The sequence below is a fragment of the Amphibalanus amphitrite genome, unplaced genomic scaffold, assembly GCF_019059575.1.
Source record: "Amphibalanus amphitrite isolate SeventyFive unplaced genomic scaffold, NRLGWU_Aamphi_draft 000471F_arrow, whole genome shotgun sequence".
NCBI lineage: Eukaryota > Metazoa > Arthropoda > Thecostraca > Balanomorpha > Balanidae > Amphibalanus > Amphibalanus amphitrite.
In genome coordinates this window covers 359,733-378,183 of record NW_024881965.1, presented here as the reverse complement: position 1 = coordinate 378,183, position 18,451 = coordinate 359,733, and the positions used below count along the sequence as shown (strand labels likewise).

Sequence of the window (18,451 nt, the reverse complement as noted above, 5' to 3'; positions counted from 1 at the left end):
GCCGGATCTATTCACACAGGCATTCCGCTCCCAGTCACAGATATCTACATTCTACTAATCCTCAGGACGGCCACTATCCTAGCTAATATCAAAACACGCCACCACCCTAACAGACTGACTTGTATCGCGTATCGTCACTAGGTTACCGGGCCGACTAATGGAAGGCGACTGGCGGACAGGGTCCACGCGTCCACCCCGTGCCAGTGATAACCAGGGGACACGACACACTGACACCAGGTAGTCGCTGCCGCCCACCGCCGAGGGTCAACGGCCGGCCTGAAATAGGGCGGGCCGCGGCGCTGGGTCATGCCCGGCTCCATACCGACCCGGCCCGGACCCGCCCCCCGGCAGGGAGGGTAGAGTTGCCAGCGGGCCGGCCGGGTCCAACTGGCACCAACCTCAGTCACCGACAAGGGCCATTTTCCTCGACATATCGGCGACATCAGCAGCTGTTTCGTCGAATGTAGGGAACGGGCGATGTCTGTACACTTTAGGTTATGGCGTGAGTGATAGCGAGCAACGGCTTCCCTAAAAGGAAGGCCACGGTCCGCCCCACCCCAGGGCCATAATCGGCGAGGTTACAGGCTTCGCCACGGCCAATCTTAATCCCTACGTTCAATAGATAGCAGAGCTGTTGGATTAGCACAGTCCCTGAGACGCTCCTATCTTACACGCTTGCACCTCACGGTTCCTTGGCACGCGACACGTGACTACCTTTCCTCGCCACCCCACCCTGAAGCCATCAAACGCCGTCGGCACGTGATTCCTACGGTGGTCACTGTCAGTGCCAATGGCAGTACCACGTGACTGCGGCCCCAGTCAGTGTCAAAGTCGATTACAGGTCAGGGACAGATCGTCAGCTTCGCTCTAAATCTGCGCCATGCACCAGTACTGCAGCCGAAACCCTACAGTTCACAGGGAACAATGAACTGTAGCGGATCACTGACTGAGCGGGAGCACAAAGCACCGCTCAACAAACTGGTGTGACCGGCGACAAGGCCGTTCTGTCCGCGACGCGGCCGGTTCGGCACGAGCGACACAGCGGCCTTGACGGTTCGTCAGCCCCCTCCCCCTCCGATCATCGCGATCCTGCCCAGGTATCATCTACCTACGCCGCATTCTCAGCTGCGCGATTCCCAGTCCAGCGAGTACCTACCGCGATAGCACACAGCTCGGCGAAAAGTCAACGCACGCGTGGGCCGACGCGTAGCCAGCCATGCCGACAAAGAGAAGGAAAACGATAAGTGTGATACCAAAAGTAGCCTGGCTTCTTTGTGGCGCAGTATTTCAAGTTCAGAGGTCAATTCCCCTGTTAAAAATCGAGGTCTGGGCGCACAAAATCGGCGGTGTTGAATTGATCCCTTAGCCTTTCTTAGCCCTTGAACCCTGAATCAGGCCAAGGTAAGCCTCTAGCTCAGAGGCTTGATCCCAACGGGAACGAGAGAATAGGAAGGAAGAGCGGTCCATTCCGTGCTCGGACGAGGTCAGTGTCGTGCCCGGAACTTACTTTGTGATGGTGCCGTCAATGTCGGAGACGACGATTTTGTCGTCGTACCGCCAGAGGAAGATGTTACACTTGCAGCGCGAGGTGCCCTGGTAGGCGGTAGTCACGCTGAACAGAGCCTCGTTCTGACCCTCGTGCAGGCCAAGCTTCGCCTGAAGGCAAAGAAGGAAGACAGTGTTAGCACAACGTCGGGAAAAAAGGGTCAGGATTACACAGTGTCTGTTACAGTGTATTCATTGAGGTTCCGAGTAGAAAATTCGCTGGATACACAACGCTTATTTCCAAGTATATCAGACGTTAGGGCGACTACATCAGCTCAGGCTTAGCAGCTCGAAGGATAAACGTTTACTATCGCCGAAAAGCGGATAGAAAGGTTTCGTGACTCAGAGACACTAAAAATCCTAGTCATAGTTTAAACAAGCTATTCGTGCACACTGCACACCGTGTCCGTGGCCTTGAAAACCGGCCGGTCTACATCCGGGAGGTGTGGGCGGCCGATACACCTGCGTCCACTCAAACCGAATTACCTACACGACCGGACAGGCTCCGACACCTCCTACGCAACAACATTATCGCCGAGAGTGCCAGAGTGGGGCGTCATCAGCCCAATTGCCAGTCACGTCTGTAGAAAGAACAGCGGCACAAAAAGGCCCGCGGCTGTTGGCGGTTTTTAGGGATGGTTTTTCGGGTACCCTCAGTGGGCCAAATCTGTTAGCAATCACTCGGTCCATACATGCCCCTGCTGCAAGTCATCTCTCGTTTAAACACGTGACCGGGCCACGGTGCCGGCTCGTGGGCAGCCGCCGGATGGAGACACAATGTTTATCGGAGCGCACCAGCCACCCCGGGTGGCAAATCCGGCACACAGATCGGCACAGTTACGGTGCGGGCCACCCGGCGGCTGAACGGTCCGTCCCAGTCCACCCGACTGGACTAAACTGGTCCAGAACCAGTGGAAAATTACCGGGCTACTGCGGCCTTCCGCCCCGCCCGGCTGCGGACGACCGGTCTGTGAGCCCTACGGCTACTGAAGTATTCCTACAACCCAACGGCTACTGAAGTTCCTCGTTTGGCTTACTGTCAGTCGAACGGCAGTTAAAGTCCAGAATCCGGACTGCAGCTCACTGCGAGTCGAATGGCTGTCTAAGGCCTGGGCTCTGATTTACTGCCCAACAAAGCAGCAGCTGCAGCCCTGCCTCCCAGCCCGGCCCAGTCTATACCCCGGTCTCTGACTTACGATCATCTCGGAGGAGAGGCGCAGCGTCTTCTTAAAGAGGCGCTCGCCGTCGGCACCGGAGCCGGGAACAGAGTCGGGTCCGGGGCCGAACTCCTCCTCCGCCGTGTCATCCGACTCTGAGTGGCGCTGGCGCTCCCCCGTGTCCGAGCTGACCGGGGCGCGTCAGGTCAGGTCAGGTCAGGTCAGGTCAGCCACGATTAGGCCAGTCATGTAGGTACCATTACCGATACACAATGGGGTACCAATGAGTCCAACTGACACAATACAGCACACACAAAGAAACTGCGTCATACCAGGCCAGGGCAAGAAGTTGATCGGGTCCCGTTATACCAGTTGTATGACAGACCAGTGGCCGTTTCCTAACGACGAACAAAGGTCCACAAAACACAGACACAGTCCAGGCCCTGCCACGCCGAGTGATTCCAGCCACCGACGCATAAATAATGCAGAAAACGCCGTTATACGCTGACGCGTAGTGGGACATTGACCCGTATATACCGAAAATACGACGAGAACCGAGCATGGGACATGACTATTAGCAATAATGAAAACAGGCCACTGTCGCCACACTGCAGGGCGGGCGGCCAACACAAACCCGTTCGGTGCCAGAGACAACTTTGTTTCACCACGCTACTAAGCATGTCCCGGGTCGAGTCCCCGTCAACATAACCCCGTCTACTGCAGCTGATCTATCCCCCAGGGTAGGGGCACCCGGTCGGCACTCACCTCGGTCTCGACTGCCAGAGGCGTCCCGGAGTGCCGGGCGGAGTGCCCGTCTGTGTCTCACACTCTGCCGTCAGCGCGGTCAGGTCGGCTGGCTCCAGGCCCGCGCGGCTCTCGTCCTCGCGCAGCGGGCCGGGTGCCACCTCTCCACTGAGCGCCTCCTCGGCAGCCTCCACCAGCGGCTCGCCGGAGAGCGGCTCCACCAGCGGCGGAGCACCGTCCTCTGAGGGCTCAGCGACCTGCCCCGAGGGCTCAGTGATCTGTCCCTCAGTCTCAGTGTCCTGCCGGCTGACCAGTTCAGGCATTGGCTCAGTGACCCTCGTCTCCGTCGGCGTCACCGGCTCGGTGACCTGTCCCTCGGTCACCGACTCCGTGTCCGCCGACTCGGTGACCTCGGTGATGACCGGGTGATCGCCGGTGACCGGCGGGGGCGCCGCGCCGGTGACGGCGGCCGTCTCCACCTGGACCGCCTCCTGCGCTGTGTCCGGCTGGTTGTCGGCCGGCGGCGGCTCGCCCGAGCGGCGCCACGACCACCACGAGTAGCTGCGGCCCGAGCCCTTCTTGGCCGGCTTCTTCTTGGGCATGGTCTGCTCGGCGAGCCGCTCGAGGGTGCGCGGCGGCAGCGGCCGGCGGAACATCACCGTGGAGCAGAGCAGCGGCGCCGCCGTCGCCCAGTTGTAGTAGCGCCCGTTGATGCGCACCACCAGCTCGGGCCGCTCGAGGAGGCGCGGCTCGTCACACAACTCATCGTACGTCACCAGACACTGCAGGAACAGGCTCTCGGGTACGCTGCCGTCGAAGTTTCCCTCCAGGCCGCCGCAGAGCGACATGGCGACGTCGCCGAGCTCCAGGTCGAGCGGCCGGTGGTCGCAGCTGTGCGGGCTGGACGGCGAGGGGGAGTGTGGGATCGAGGAGCCATTACCCTCGTCCTCGTCCAGGCAGTGGTCGGCGCCGCTGTCCACCGCCGCTTCTGTAAGAGGGGAAGAGGAGTGCGGGTCAACCGGGGAACGAAATGAGAGGTGAACCGCGAAACCATCAGCAGATTAAGCCAGACAATCATCGGGCCAAACGAGACAATCATCACGTCGGACGGGCCGATCATTAGGACGAGTCGGACGGATGTCCCGTAGGCCCGCGTTAGCCAAGACAGTCGATCAACAGAGCATTTATCAATGTCTGTCGGGGGGTTACGCGCGCCCGGACAGCTCCGACATACGGGCTAACGGCCGAGTCGACATTCGGTAAGATAGCTGACATGCCAACTGGGCAGAGTGGGCACTATACACATCTACGAGTTAGCCAAGGGGCAAACAGGTCAACACATTGAACAGCAGCGACAGAAACTTTAGAGATCGAAGCCACACCTACCTTTGTCGCCGCTGGCCAACGCCTGGGAGCGCGGGAAGTAGAGCGCCGCCACCTCCGGGTCCAACGACTCCAGGTTCAGGTCGTCCAGGTAGATGCCCTCGGCCACCGGGTCGTGGCGCGCCTTCTTCGTCTTCCGCATGAAGCTGAACATGCCGGAGAGCATGGAGCGCTCCTCGCTGGCGGTGGTGGTGGTGGCGGCGACTGTGGACGCGGTGCCGGCCTCGGTGGCGCGGGTGGACGCGGCACCGCTGCCGGCTGCCTCTGCCGGCTCACCGGGCGGCGGCGGCGCGGAGGAGCGCGAGGGTGACGGCAGCTCGCCCCACTGCCAGACAGTGGTGTCCGTTTGACTGCCCTCGTCACTCACCAGACGCTCGCGCTCGATCTCGAACTCCGTGTCCGACTTGATCGGTGTCGCCGCCCGCGACGAGTGGGGGCTGCGGACAGACAGGGAAGGTGTTACTGAGATGGCGATAAGGCACGCATTCAGACAATGACGCTAGCGAAACCGTAAATTGAAAAGAGCAAAAACTGGTAGATGAAAAGAAGTGTATAGTAGCACAATGAATTTGATAAGTAATTGTTTAGCCGATCGTCTAGCAGCACGCGCTCGTTCCTCACGGCGCGGCACGGGCCACTCTCTGGTTACCCACCTGCCGCGGGGGCTGATGTCGGTGTCACTGAACGGGTGACAGTCCTGCGGACAGTTGAGCCGCGACGTCCAGTCGTCGAGCGAGGCGCGCGACGCCCGAACCTCCTGCTTCACGTCTTCCATCTGGAAGATCTCGTCGTCCTGCGCCGACTCCACCTTCGTCTCCGACAGCGAGCGGCGGTGCTTGGCCGTCTTGCGCTTCTTCGACTTGCGCTTTTTGACGGGCTCCCGGTCGTCGGCGCTGGCCCGCGACTCGAGCGGCGCGGCTGGCCCGCTGGCGCAGGGCAGCCGCTCCGTCTGCGTGCTGGCACATACCTTCTCCGTGTTCTTGATGGGCACGAACATGGTGGAGCCGTCCAGCTTGACCAGCTTCTCTACCTTGCGCGCCTTGAAGGTGACGGGCGAGTCGCCGGGCCGCGGCTGCACCTGACAGCTCATGTCCGTGGTGACGGTCGACTGCGCCGCCGCGCCCGGCGTGTCGGGCACCGTCGTCACGTCCGTCACAGTCATGTGCGCGTGCGCGTCGGCGGCGGCGCTGCCGGGCGCCGGCACCACGTCGCAGCTGAGGTCGGTGACGGTCATGTGGGCGCGCGCGCCGGGCGTGGGCGGCTGGTGGGGGTCGGCCGGCGGCGCCGGCAGCTCGCAGTCCAGCTGCGCCACGCTCAGGTGGGTGTTGACCGGCGTGCCGACCACGGCGGCGCCGGCGGCCAGCTCGGCGGCGGCGCCCTGCAGGCTGAACGGCTCGCTGCTGTCCAGCTGGCGGCCGTCCACCGGGCGCGGAGAGCTCTCGTCGGCGGTGAACAGGGCGCGCGCCGGCAGCGGCCGCGGCAGTGGCGAGGTGGCTAGCTCGGCAGAGCCCAGCTCCTCGCCCTCGGCCACCGGCGCCACGAAAAACGCCTCGCCCGACTCGCCCAGCTTCATGTGGATGTCCACCGGCCGGCCGTTGATCTCGATGTCCACCTGGGGGTGGAAAAAGGGGTGTGTATGTGGAACCAGGGAACCAGGGAACTATCGCATGCATGAAGCACATTACACCAGAGGGCTGAGCTCTTCAATGAGGCCTTTCACATTGAAAAAAAAGATAAACGTATCCGTATGGGATTACACTTTTGCTGAATGAAGAGCTGTAAATTATCTCAATGCCATAACTCAACAGCTCACGATAGTAACTTACAATTTTCTCCTTGCTCTTAAGGACACCAATCTTGCCAAACCGGACATGGAATGGAGATGAAATGAAGGAGCCATCTTCCTGCTGTGCAACCACCACATCAATGGCCCCTGAAACAACACAATGACCAAAGAGATCAGTCACAAGTGAAAATTGTCATACATATTGGCATGTACCAGGTACCTATTGATACAAATGAGAAGCAAAAAATGTTACTCACAGTACCTACTATGCAATGCATAATGCAATATGACATAGCTGTGACATAATTTGATGACTCATGAATCATCCTGCTAAATTTACTAATGGACAGCAATGATGGACAAAACAGAAAGAAATGTTAGGCAATTAGCACACTAATATCAAGCATTACATCTCATGTTTGATTGGGGTGGCTGCCACCTGCTATGGCTGAAAAGAGGTAATCACTCAAATGTGTAACATTTCATTTACCTGTTAGGGTTGCTGTGTTGATTTCATTGTAGAATTCCTTGAAGTTGGAAAGGAACTTTCCAATGTAATTCATGGTTAGGCTTGTAGGAGAGAAAATCTCCTTTAGTTATTGAGCTTGTGACCAGTGCACCAGAGTGCAAGAGATTCACAACTTCTCAAATAGACCTGTAAATGAGAAAAATTGCATCACACACTATACAAACATGCAAAAGGGGAACCTACTTACTTTGACAGCTTCAACTCTGTGACTCAGCTAAATAATCAACAAATATGGGCCCTGGACAATACAGCACACCTATCCTTCTCTCACAACACAAACAATGATCATGCATGGACAACAGACACAGCATTATGGTCTCACAACATAGGTAGGTACACATTTACAAAGCACCTGATTATCAAAAGAAAGTTCACAAAAAGCAGCTCATGAAATCGTGATTTTTTAACAATTTCAGGGGTCAAAGAGACACACAACCTCGCTTCCAGCGCCAAATCTCGCTTCTTTGAGCCTCAAAACCACCTGAGAACAGTCCACTGTCGAGGTCGAAAAGGAAAAGGAGAACAAAGGGTTTCACGATGGCTTGGAAAGTGTGGGCAGTTTTGTTTCAGAGGTTCACGAATCCACTGCCTGGTCCACGCAAAGGGTGCAGGATAGAAGTCTCAGGACAGTGGAAATATAAACAATTTCGGTCCAATATCTACCACGATACCGCCACTCTCAGAGACACAGCGACCGCACCACCCACCTCAACAGAAACACGGCGTCTGCTGCCGCGCGCTGCCGCACGCGCTGCACCGTCGCCCAGCTGTGACGTCATAGCCCAGTCAGCTGATCAGCGAGTGATCGTTACCAGTGGTTCTCAAACTTTGGTGCAGAACGGCCGGCGAGCATTCGATTCGGTAATCGGTGCTCTCTCAGATGACGAAATGAAATGACGAATTAGGTATTTTAAAATCTAAGCCAGTGCTTTTCCTAATCATAATAAGAAAATGAACCCAAATCTTATCTAAAAAGGCAGCTTTTTTCCTTTTAGTTATCAGAATGCTGATAAAATAAAGTTCTGGAATGGAGCTGCAACTTATCGGTTCATATATCCAGCCAGCTAAGCCAGCCCGAAAGGAAACTAAACCGTCTCTCCCATTAGTGATCAAAATCGTGGAATTAGGAATAAGACATCGCACGATATCGGGAAATAAGATCGGTGTGCGTGCCGGCGCGGTCGCGCAGACGTAGCGTGACATCTACCGTCCACCTCCCGCCTAGCTAACCGGCCCGTGACCTCGACACCGATGTGCAGGGGACGCTGCGGGCTGCGGCTCTGGTTTCCCAAACGGGGTCGTCTGCAAGGGTCGGGTGCTGGCAGGCCGGCCGGACCGGACGAACGGGTCGCCGGCGGCGGTGGCGTGATGTGGCGTCATGGCCAGCCGCCCGGCGCCCGCCTCCACGCGCCTCGGCTTCACGCGGCCGGACGGCCCGCGTGGTCCGATGGTGTGACGATGGTGACGTCACCACCCAGTGGCGTCACGGCGGCGGTGGGGCGCACCTGCGGAGCGTCATCCGGTGCCGACCGCGGCGACGGGACAGCCGCGGTGTGGGACCCAGCCGTTCCTGCCGGGATGTTTGTGTCCCACTGTGGCCGCAGGCGAACACTGAGTCACCAGCGGGGTGACCAGCGCAAATAACAGGCCGGGGCGGGTGTAACCGGTTAGGTATGTGACGTATCATTTCTCAGAATGGTCAAGTTTTCTCAGAATTGCGAGCCTCTGAAAGTGGATCCCAAATGCGCTAAAAATAGAACTCTCGCATCTTCGGCTGGGAAACGGAAGCCGTAAGGGGCAAACTGGGGTCGGGCCGCAGCGTTAAGGTGACAAGGGTATGCTGAAAGGTTATCTGGGATCGTCACATTTATTCTAGAAAATGACGCTATTTCATACGCCGGGTCCGCGGGTCAAGTGGGATCGCATTCGAGAAACGGCATCGGGTATGACGTCATCATTGGTTCGTCACCCGGTGACACGGATCGGTGGCTGTTCAATGACATCAGATAAGGTCGTTACCTACAGTTCCGCGTAAGGCGTAGGCAAAAAGCAGCCCCAGACAGGTAATATTCGATAAGGTCTTATACTGCATTCACAGAAAAGCCTTTTTAAAGTAGACGGATTCCCAGCACACTTTTTACGAAACTTAAGATTTAATTGACAATAACGGGAACTCTTCGTAGTGCTGAAGCCTGGTAGCATTGTCGACCAGTGCAACAGCATAACGTTACGTGCCAATCATATGCAGACTTTCGTCATGCAACTTAGCGACCCAGAGGTGCGCTGGATAGGTAGATACGGTAGATATAACATGATAGGCTCATTGCCCGCACAATATGATAGGCTTGCCCAAGACTTCCCGAGAGTTGCGGTGCTGATCGGCACGTGTTCACACCATGCGGTAGGCACCGCGTGCGAGGCAGATCGCCCACAAATTTATCAGTTCCGCGTTTCAGTTCCCAGTGCCTGCCAACGAGCGCAACTGAGCGGGACTTTAGAGGGGACCTACAACAGCCGGGTGCATTACCCCACACATGCTAGCTGCGAAACCGACCGCGAAGCGCTCAGGTTTAAAGCCCTCAACGAGCGGCTGATGTTCTCAGCTGAGTTCATGCACATTGCGCATTGCACGCCACGCGGCACAATTGCAGTGTGCACTGGGCATAAAACTAATCAGCGCGTGACACGTGGAGGTGAGCTGATTCACAGTTCATCACTCTGAACTCACGTTGCCGGCCAAGATGCGTCAATAATTATCTGTGGAAGTCGTAAGTGGACTTTGGTCTACTGGCGCTGATTCAAGCTCTTCACCTGGCTGCTACACGTCACTGCACAGGTCTTCTTAGGTGCAAAATGACAACATTTCGGCGAGTGATAAAAAATGAATACTGTTACTGGGAAATGAGGGCAGGTCCGCACGTGAATTAGGTGCGCATCGCGATTCCCAATGAACGAATATCGAAAAACGCACCATACCGAAAACGCTGCATATACCGTCAAGCGCTTGATGCTAAGATAAAACAGCAATTTATAGGCTTCTTTGCTCGTTGATCTCCTTCAGTTAAAAGTCATTGTGTAAAAATAAAATACCTAACACAAAAATTAGTCTGTCGTCTTTTAGGTATCCGTGCTGATGGCTCACAAGTGCCCACCGCTACCCTTGGGACCTCGGGAAGTGTCCGGGGGAGGGCCTGCCCGCTTACCACCCCGGACCCGTCTGCTGGGGAGTCTAATGCCGCCGACCTTGCTACAGCTAGTGGGGACTGGGGGAGCTCTGCAAGACCAGCTGCCCTTCAACGCCTCAGGCTAGCGTCCCTACCGAGTGCTATACCGATATTGGAAGGTTCGATGAGGCCGCACTAAATGCTCATGCATGAGGGAGCTTGCATCGCATTAGTTATAGCCAGGTAATACCACGATTAGTTACAAGCTGCTTCGTTCATTTAACAATGTGGCGAATAAGCCCATACGTCCGCAGTGGACTTCGGCTTGGGTAAACGTCCCTTCTGTACTTAGGGCCTTGGACCCTTCCTTCATACCTATATCACGAATTTCTTGGTCACATATGTGGATCGAATGTAGATCATATGTGGACCGTTTCACGCGGCATTTATTACCGTGCGGCGATCTCATTTTTTTTTTTACCTCCCCCGATGACTGCTAAACGATAGATCATCATATGGGGACGAATGTGCACGTCTCTGCTGAGATACAGACAAAAAAAAGTCGTTTTGAACTTATCTCGCCATCCCCGTCTTATCTTCACATATGAAGCTCGCCCCCACGCATGGCAAGGTCGCTAAACAGTGAGACGGACTTGCAAGGTTTTGTGCAACGGACGGCTCCGGGCCCACCTGGGCTGAAGGTCGACCGGTCGGGTGCTTTGTCCTGCAGCAGTCCATTCGCTTAGGGAAAATTGTGCAACGCCGAGGCCGTTTAAAATTATATGCAGATCTCACGGTGCAATAATTTTACACACCGGTGTATAGTCTTTCGAGGAAGACGGAACATGAAAATTGGCTTTGAAATGGCAACATATATAAATGGAAAGACGTTTCCAAATGACCTATAGGCAGTTTTCGTACTTATCCTTCCCAAGACACCATTTTTAGCATGTAGCTTTAAATGCATGCTATTATCTTTATACGCATAAATGAAACGGACCACCAGGCACCAGCTAATAAGGGGAAAAACGCTACAAACAATTTCCGAACACTTATAAATTTGCATAGCATCTACGCATGTAAACATGCATAATAATTCTACAGCTGGCCAGTGGTCATTCTCTTGCCTAAAAACAAGGATAAATGAGTTTGGATTATGTGCGGCTAAAGCCAGTATTCGCGAGCTCTATCGACTGTCCGCTTAACCCATGCATTTTAGACTTTTCTTTCCGGGCATTTTCCTGTCCCTTTGTCAGCGCGGCACGTTGAGGTGTAGCCGACAGACCGGGGCCTCTGCTGGCCTGTAGCACAAGGCGACCCTCTCCGGCCATTTGGACGGGAGGGAGGAGGGATTTGACGTGGTGGCAGGGAGAGGGGCCGACCGGCCCGGCCGCTCAATCCGAGCGACACACACCGCCCGGCGCGGCCCGCCCAGCGTGGCCGAGGGACGCCGGCGGTCTTTGTTTGGCCGGGTCGGCCGGCCGGCCGGCTGGACCCGGGCCGCCGCCCAGCCAGGTAACGGAGTCGGGCGCACGATAACATCGGAGCGTCAGTGGTCGGGGATGGGAGGCACCGGCCCTCAGGCACCCCAGCACCTTCCTGGTGTTCATCTCAAAGAGGCCTCTCATGCGGAACATCTGGCAGTGAGCTTCTCATTGTCCAGCTAAATTAGCTACTCTCTACCTCTCCTACCCTCTCTCCGTCCTCCCGCCCTCTACCCCACTGTGCCGCCCCGTCCCCACTCCCCAGTCGGCGGCCGACGCCGGCTTGTAAAATGCGGGAGGGGCCGGTTATGGCCGGGCTGGTGGTCGGCGGATGGTCCCCAGGAGACCGGCCGTACCATCCGCCCACGCACTTTCCCGACATGCGTGACAGTCCGCAGAGGTCGTCCTAAATGTCCGCAGGCGGACGCCCGGCGGCGGCGCGTGCGCGACCGGCAGTGCATACCGCGACGGCAGCTCAATCCGCATAGCAACAGCACGCAGAGCCGCTGCGGCCCCTGCGACCGGCCGCGGCCGCCCGTCATGGGCCTCGTTTCATAAAGCGAATCCGTAACTTACGCCAGTTTTTGGGCTTATACAAGCGCATGTGAAGCGATAAAATTATTTCCCCTTCTCCCTTCTGTTCTTGCTTGCAAGATAAATAAATTCAACGATTCAAACTATCGTCATCGCTTCACAATCACATGCACTTACAATACAAGACAAAAAACCGGCGTAAGTTACGGACTCGCTTTATGAAACGAGACCATGGACCCGTATTGCGTCGCTCCGCTCTGCATTCGTAAACGTCACACTGCGGCGTGCTGCACAGTCAGTCTGGTCAGAGTGACAGGCGCCAAACCATCGAGCTCATATCTGTAGCAGCCTGAGCGTTCCGGCAACGCTAACCAAGATTACTGAAACATGATTGAATGCTAACAGATACGCCGTATCGCCGTCAGTTGCCGGGGTCGGGCGGTGTTCGGTGGGGCACCCCCGCACCGTCTCCCAGGACAGACGCTCACAAATATCGCACTGGTAAACACCGCTGCGTGTTTACTCAGGTGTAAGGCATCTACTCCGCCATGTGCTGCACTGAAAACAGCAGTAAAAAACACGACCGAACGGCAGTAAAAAGCGTGTGTAGCCGCGCTGACTCGACGCTTTCGGCGCCGGACCCCAGGCCGTTGCGACAGACCGCCAGATGGGGGCCGGACCGCGGTGACGGGCAGAAAGAGCGAGCTGTGTCGGAGGGCGTCGGCGAGAGCGAAAGGCCCGCAGGCTGTGGGTCGAAGCTCGATCGTCCCAGAGGGCCGCGGAGTTGGGTAACTAGTCGCCCGCCCGCTGCCTTGTTCCTCATTCTTCAGGCAATGGGAAATGGTAACGAACGTTACGTAATGGTGACGGAAGAGCGGCTGAACGAAGTACGTAAACATAAGCAGACCATTAAAAAGAGATGGGAGCAGTTTAGGACAAATACCGTCAGCAATGATATGTCTGGGCGCCGGGCCATCCCCATCCATCAGTTGACAGCGCTATTATAGATAAACGTACACGCCACAACTCACGGTGTCGGTGAGTGTGATTACAACCAGCTGTGAACGCAATAGTCATTAGAATTTAAGGACGATAATTTCCTCCCGGAACATTCTTTCTGGCGGCGAACAAACAACCAAACATTGAACACAACCATGGTGGACCGACGAGAAAACAGAACAATGAACACACAAACATGGACCACGCTGACACGCTGTACGAACGACAATGGGCTTAACACCGTATTGCAGTCCCCCTGCACCCCTGCAACTGCCGCCCCTGCCTCCCAGGCGATGCACGACCCACTTACCAGCCGGTCAACTCTCTCTTTCTCTCGCGGTGGGTCGGCGTCGGCTGCCTCGGGCGGGATCAGTCTCTCCGCGCACCTGACGCCACGGCTGCCCGCTCTCCACTGCAGCAGGGCAGCAGTCGGACCCGGCAGGCGGCAGGGGGCGGCGCGCGGTCGGACCCCGGGGGGTGGGGCGGCGGGGTAGAGGTGGGCGGTGCACCTACTCCACCGGGACGGCGCTCAGGACTGACCCGAGCCGCGAGCCGGGCCGGTTTCCCAGCCATTCATCCTTGAAGGGGCTCCCGGCGCAGGATGTATAGTACGAGCGTGCGAGCCTCCGGAGCCACCAATCGCGTGGCCAGGTACTGCGTCGCACCACGGGAGCGGCCAATGGGAGCGCGTGGCGCCGACGCGCCCCTTCCCCCGACCTTGGGTGGCGTGCGAGTCCGGCTGCCCTGCCCTCGGCGGCGGATCGATGTTTTGGTCGAGGCCATGGCATCGGCGTCTGGCCTTGAGTATTACATCCTAGCGCTTTAGGCATGCGATGAGGTTGCCGATTTCGTAATAGTTGGCCATCTGTGTCTGCAACGATTTAAACGGGCTAGACGGGCCAGGCAGGTAACAAGTCAGTAAAAGCTTCCCAATGATCGTGAAACTCAACATTCAGTTGTGGACCTCGTTAATTTTTGGGAAGTTATTTAAATGCATATGGTGGCGGAACGGGGAGGGCACCGGGGCACCGTGCCTCCCTTTGATTTGGGCATTTTAGCATTAGCCCTATGGGCGTTGCATGGAAAGAATGGGACCAAAAGTCGTCAGTGCTCCCCCCCTTAATTGAAGGTGTTCCGCCACTACTGTTATAATGGGACTCTTATTGAGAAATAATGCATTAAATCGACAAAATTATTTTAAGACGGACTTCATCGACATTCAACATGTTAAACCTGGGGATAACGGACATTGGAATTAGTTAATTTGCCGCTTGCTTCTCAGTCTAGGCTGGCAAGGTAGGCCAGGTCCATCAACCAGGCCGAGTCTTAGATCAAACTATGGAACGAGTAACGACTCACACCTACCGACCCACGAATTATTGGCAAAGTATAGCAAACGTTCAACATCGGATGGCGTTAAACATTAGGTTAGGTACCCCGCAAACAGCCCAGATTGTTTATGTTTTGACCGTCCGGTCAGTTTCAAATGGCGCTTGCATGTTGCAAGTTTGTATTATCACATCTGAAAAGTAATAAGATAACCAGCCCGTAAGGCATTACTATGTAATGTTTTTGCTATTCCCAGATAAATGCGTAACAAGCGTTTTACGTTTTGACGGCCACGTGGTTCGAGCAGCTGGCTGTCACTGAACTGTAGAGCAAGGTCATCTGCGGGCGGGCAGAGCCGTGGAAAAGTACCCAAGCTAAGCACGTCACCAATGTGCCGCATCTGACTTCTTTCTTCAACACAAACTCATTTTCGTACTATTGTCTGTGTGACCATCGAGTTCGATTCCACCATTACATACCAGTGTCCCGTGCAAATAAGCAACATTTTATTTGTATTGTCCCCGGGGGGCTGTGTTTCTACCTCCACTCTAACTGCTCTGTGGCCGTCTATAATGTTATTTCCTTTCCTCTTCTGTATCTGCCAATTGCTATGGTCTGTCTCCTGCCGCGTACCATGTGACCTTTATGGCACACCTTTTGGCGTACACCCGTGACGCACGCCGCGAGGACGAGCCCCCGCCGCGAGGCCTTGATCGGTACGGGTGCACTTACTCCGCGCCCCCTCCCCCTCCCCCGCTCACAACACCAGACACCGGCGCTGCCGTCCGTACAGACAGCCCCCCCCCCGGATAGTATCCGACACGGTAACGCCCCCCCCCCCCCCCGCCTGGAGCCTCACAGCACCGCCATGCAATCTCGCGATCACATGACACGCGCGGGCTCGGCGGCGGGGAATGCGGTCAAATGCGCAATACTACCGGGTACATTTGCTGCTCGGAGCAACGGCAGCGGCGTCGCCACCGTTTTTCACTACGGGAAGGGATGATGGGAAAGTTTATTTTGTTTGGTGTTCCAACGTCAAAAAAAAAAATAACTTTTACCGGGTAAGTAAGCTTTAAGCGTTCAATTGTTTATTTCTTTATTGTGTATGCTTTTTGAGTAGGTATGTACCTACTTTTGTTACCTGTTTAAAATTTTGTATCTATACATTTCCGGCGGACTAATTTACCTACGCGGATCATTCTAGCAATTATCTAAAGAAGTATCTACTAAATCGTTAGTGACTGCAGTGCAAACTAGTCTATAGCGTATACTGTATTGTGGAATCGGCACACGTTTCGGCATACCGTCTAATTCAGATGAGACCATACCATATCCATGGGTGGAATCGGTTACCGTCTACTATTCACGAGAAACTGTGTATATGTAAGCGTCTATCCCCGGCCGCTGGCGTCAGAGACAAACGCCGAACTCGGAGCCAACCAAGCGTGTATTCAGCAGACAAACAAACAAACTGAAACGCCCTAGAAAGAAAAGACAAACAACTGTCACAATCCCGACACATACAAGGCCGGCACGAAATATCAAAACCCGTTATTAGAGAATGTGAAATAAAATAAACAGTAATTATCACGAAAGTTGAAACCCACCGTTCAAGCAGGCGCAATCCAAGCACATCTCGATCCTCGCCATGTCGCGGCGCACCGAATTCCCGCTCTGGACGCGACGGGGGCTCAACGGAAATTCGGCTGCTCTCTCATTGGTCAGAATAAGCGATTACCTGATTGGCTCTCGCGTGGCGCGCAGCTACATCATTGGACAAAATCATTACAGGAAGTCTAAAACTCTTCGGATAAGAAATATGACATATAACTAAAGAAATATTGGTACCGAACAATATTAAATAATAAAATAGTCATTACAAATCAGTATCATAACTAAATAGCACTAAACACGCGACAACAAACCAAGGACATTATTGCAGCACAGGACGAATTTAGAGTTGCGACTTTCACTTCTGGTAGGCCCAGTATCCGCTCGCATAACATGTAAGCGGAAATCCGCTTACACCCTTCCTCCCTAACGCGAAGAAACTTCTCGATTATTTACACATACAATACAACGCATCGACCTACGAACAAAGGAACTTTTTTTTTTTTTTACTGGACGGCTAAACATGTTCGGTCTCAACTGAATAGCTCCGTATTGCAGCTCAGCTCGTGCGCTTCTCCATTCGCTAGAGAACTACCTAGGTGCCCATTGTACAGAGGTAACACTAAGGCTCGCTTGCAGCTGTTCTTACTACGATAGGAATCTCAAGTCAAGTTATCGCCCAATGTCATTGCCTTTCACCCAGTATTAAACATTAAAAACGACAGCAGCACACAGCAGCTCTGTGTGATAGGTACCCACAACGGAAAATCACGGCGAATACCTGTCGGGAGGAATGACTACTCGTGTTGACCTACGCAATTCGGGACTGCGCATATCTGCGGTAACCTGAGTGTTCGCCACGTCGGGCGGCACCTCTGCTGCTCCAGTCGGAGCTGAACCTGCTATCGGTTCTGCGACTCCCTCTGGCGTCTCACGTGTCTCGCGCGCTGTCTCTGTCTGAACTGGGGGTGTCTGCGGGGCGAACGACATGGCGAACGGATTCAGCAGGGACAGGGCCGGCGGTCCTGAGTCGTCAAGACTAGCGGCGTCAGCTGGTTGGCAACTAGGCCTACCTTCACACTGCGCACCACTTACCCTCTGATTGTCACTGACACCATCCATCCTCCTTCGGCCTGTCGGAAAGGTCACGCCTGCTGCTGTCCCGACAGCCGGCTGTGGTCTCGCGGCGGGGTCCGCCCGTGAGACGGACGCTGTCGGTGCGGTCACCGGTGACTCACCTTCTCCGGTGTCCACTCGAGGCTTCAACCTGTTGTGGTGTACGATGAGCGTAGACCTAGCTCCTTCTAGTCTGATCCTATAGTTCAGAGGACCGACCTGATCTACTACTACTGCTCTCTTCCAAGGACGCAAAAACTTATAATACTGACCGCGCGGAACGATTCCCTTATGCAGATACACTTTGTCTCCAGGTAGGTAACTATTCTCATTTAGCTTTCTATCATAAATCTCCTTATTCTTCTGATGACTTCTGTTCGAGTTCTCTAGTGCTACTTTGTGCAGAGCACGCAGATTGGTCTGCAGCCTCTCTAGATACTCCGTGATGGGTCGGGTCCTGCACCGAGTAGGACCGGCGTACTCGGCATCGGCGGGCAGCCTTGGCTCCCTGCCAAAAAGTACGCAGTACGGTGACACGCCGAGGGAGCGGTGCACCTGACTGCGGAGCCCGAGCATCAAAAGGGGCAGGTGGATGTCCCAGTCTGAGTGCTCGTGATCCTCAAGGAATTTAGACAGCATACCAAGCACAGTACGATTGATTCTTTCACAGATTGAATTACCCATCGGATGGAATGCCGTGGTATGTGACTGCTCTATCCCCAGTAACTGGCACGTGAGCTTCATAACTTCCCCGGTGAAGCAGCCACCCAAATCCGAATGGATCGTCTTTGGCACCCCATATCGAGACACAAACTCTCTGACAAACGCCTGAGCTACCTCAGTCGCCTCTTGTGTCTTCAACGGAATACACTCTACAAATCGCGAAAAATGATCGATAACTACGAGCAAGTGTCTGTGCCCCTGCGACGTCACTGGCAGGCCAGACAAAATGTCGAGCGCTACTACCTCCATGGGCGATGAGGCTGGCAGCTGGCCCAGGGACGCTCGCGGGGCGGGAACCGGCTTGTTCCGCTCGCCGCAGCGGTGACACGACTTACAGAACTTTT

General features: G+C 55.2%; 1 protein-coding gene across 3 annotated transcripts in view; it reads right to left on the bottom strand.

Annotated features, from left to right (window-relative positions):
* The window catches only part of LOC122392149 (phosphatidate phosphatase LPIN1-like), a 31,745-nt gene extending 17,858 nt beyond the window's left edge, over nucleotides 1-13,887 (bottom strand). The window contains exons 1-8 of one of the 3 annotated variants that reach the window (XM_043386718.1): nucleotides 13,636-13,887; nucleotides 7,106-7,270; nucleotides 6,656-6,762; nucleotides 5,483-6,441; nucleotides 4,833-5,266; nucleotides 3,468-4,434; nucleotides 2,742-2,889; nucleotides 1,508-1,656 (exon numbers count right to left, since the gene is read on the bottom strand). In XM_043386718.1, the coding sequence (XP_043242653.1) occupies nucleotides 1,508-1,656; nucleotides 2,742-2,889; nucleotides 3,468-4,434; nucleotides 4,833-5,266; nucleotides 5,483-6,441; nucleotides 6,656-6,762; nucleotides 7,106-7,178 (2,837 nt within the window). In that variant the 5' untranslated portion in view covers nucleotides 7,179-7,270; nucleotides 13,636-13,887. Of the gene's footprint in view, nucleotides 1-1,507; nucleotides 1,657-2,741; nucleotides 2,890-3,467; nucleotides 4,435-4,832; nucleotides 5,267-5,482; nucleotides 6,442-6,655; nucleotides 6,763-7,105; nucleotides 7,271-7,851; nucleotides 8,005-13,635 lie in introns of those variants that run through there. The other 2 variants (XM_043386716.1, XM_043386717.1) reach the window with 2 other exon arrangements.
* Between the last annotated feature and the right edge of the window lie 4,564 nt (nucleotides 13,888-18,451).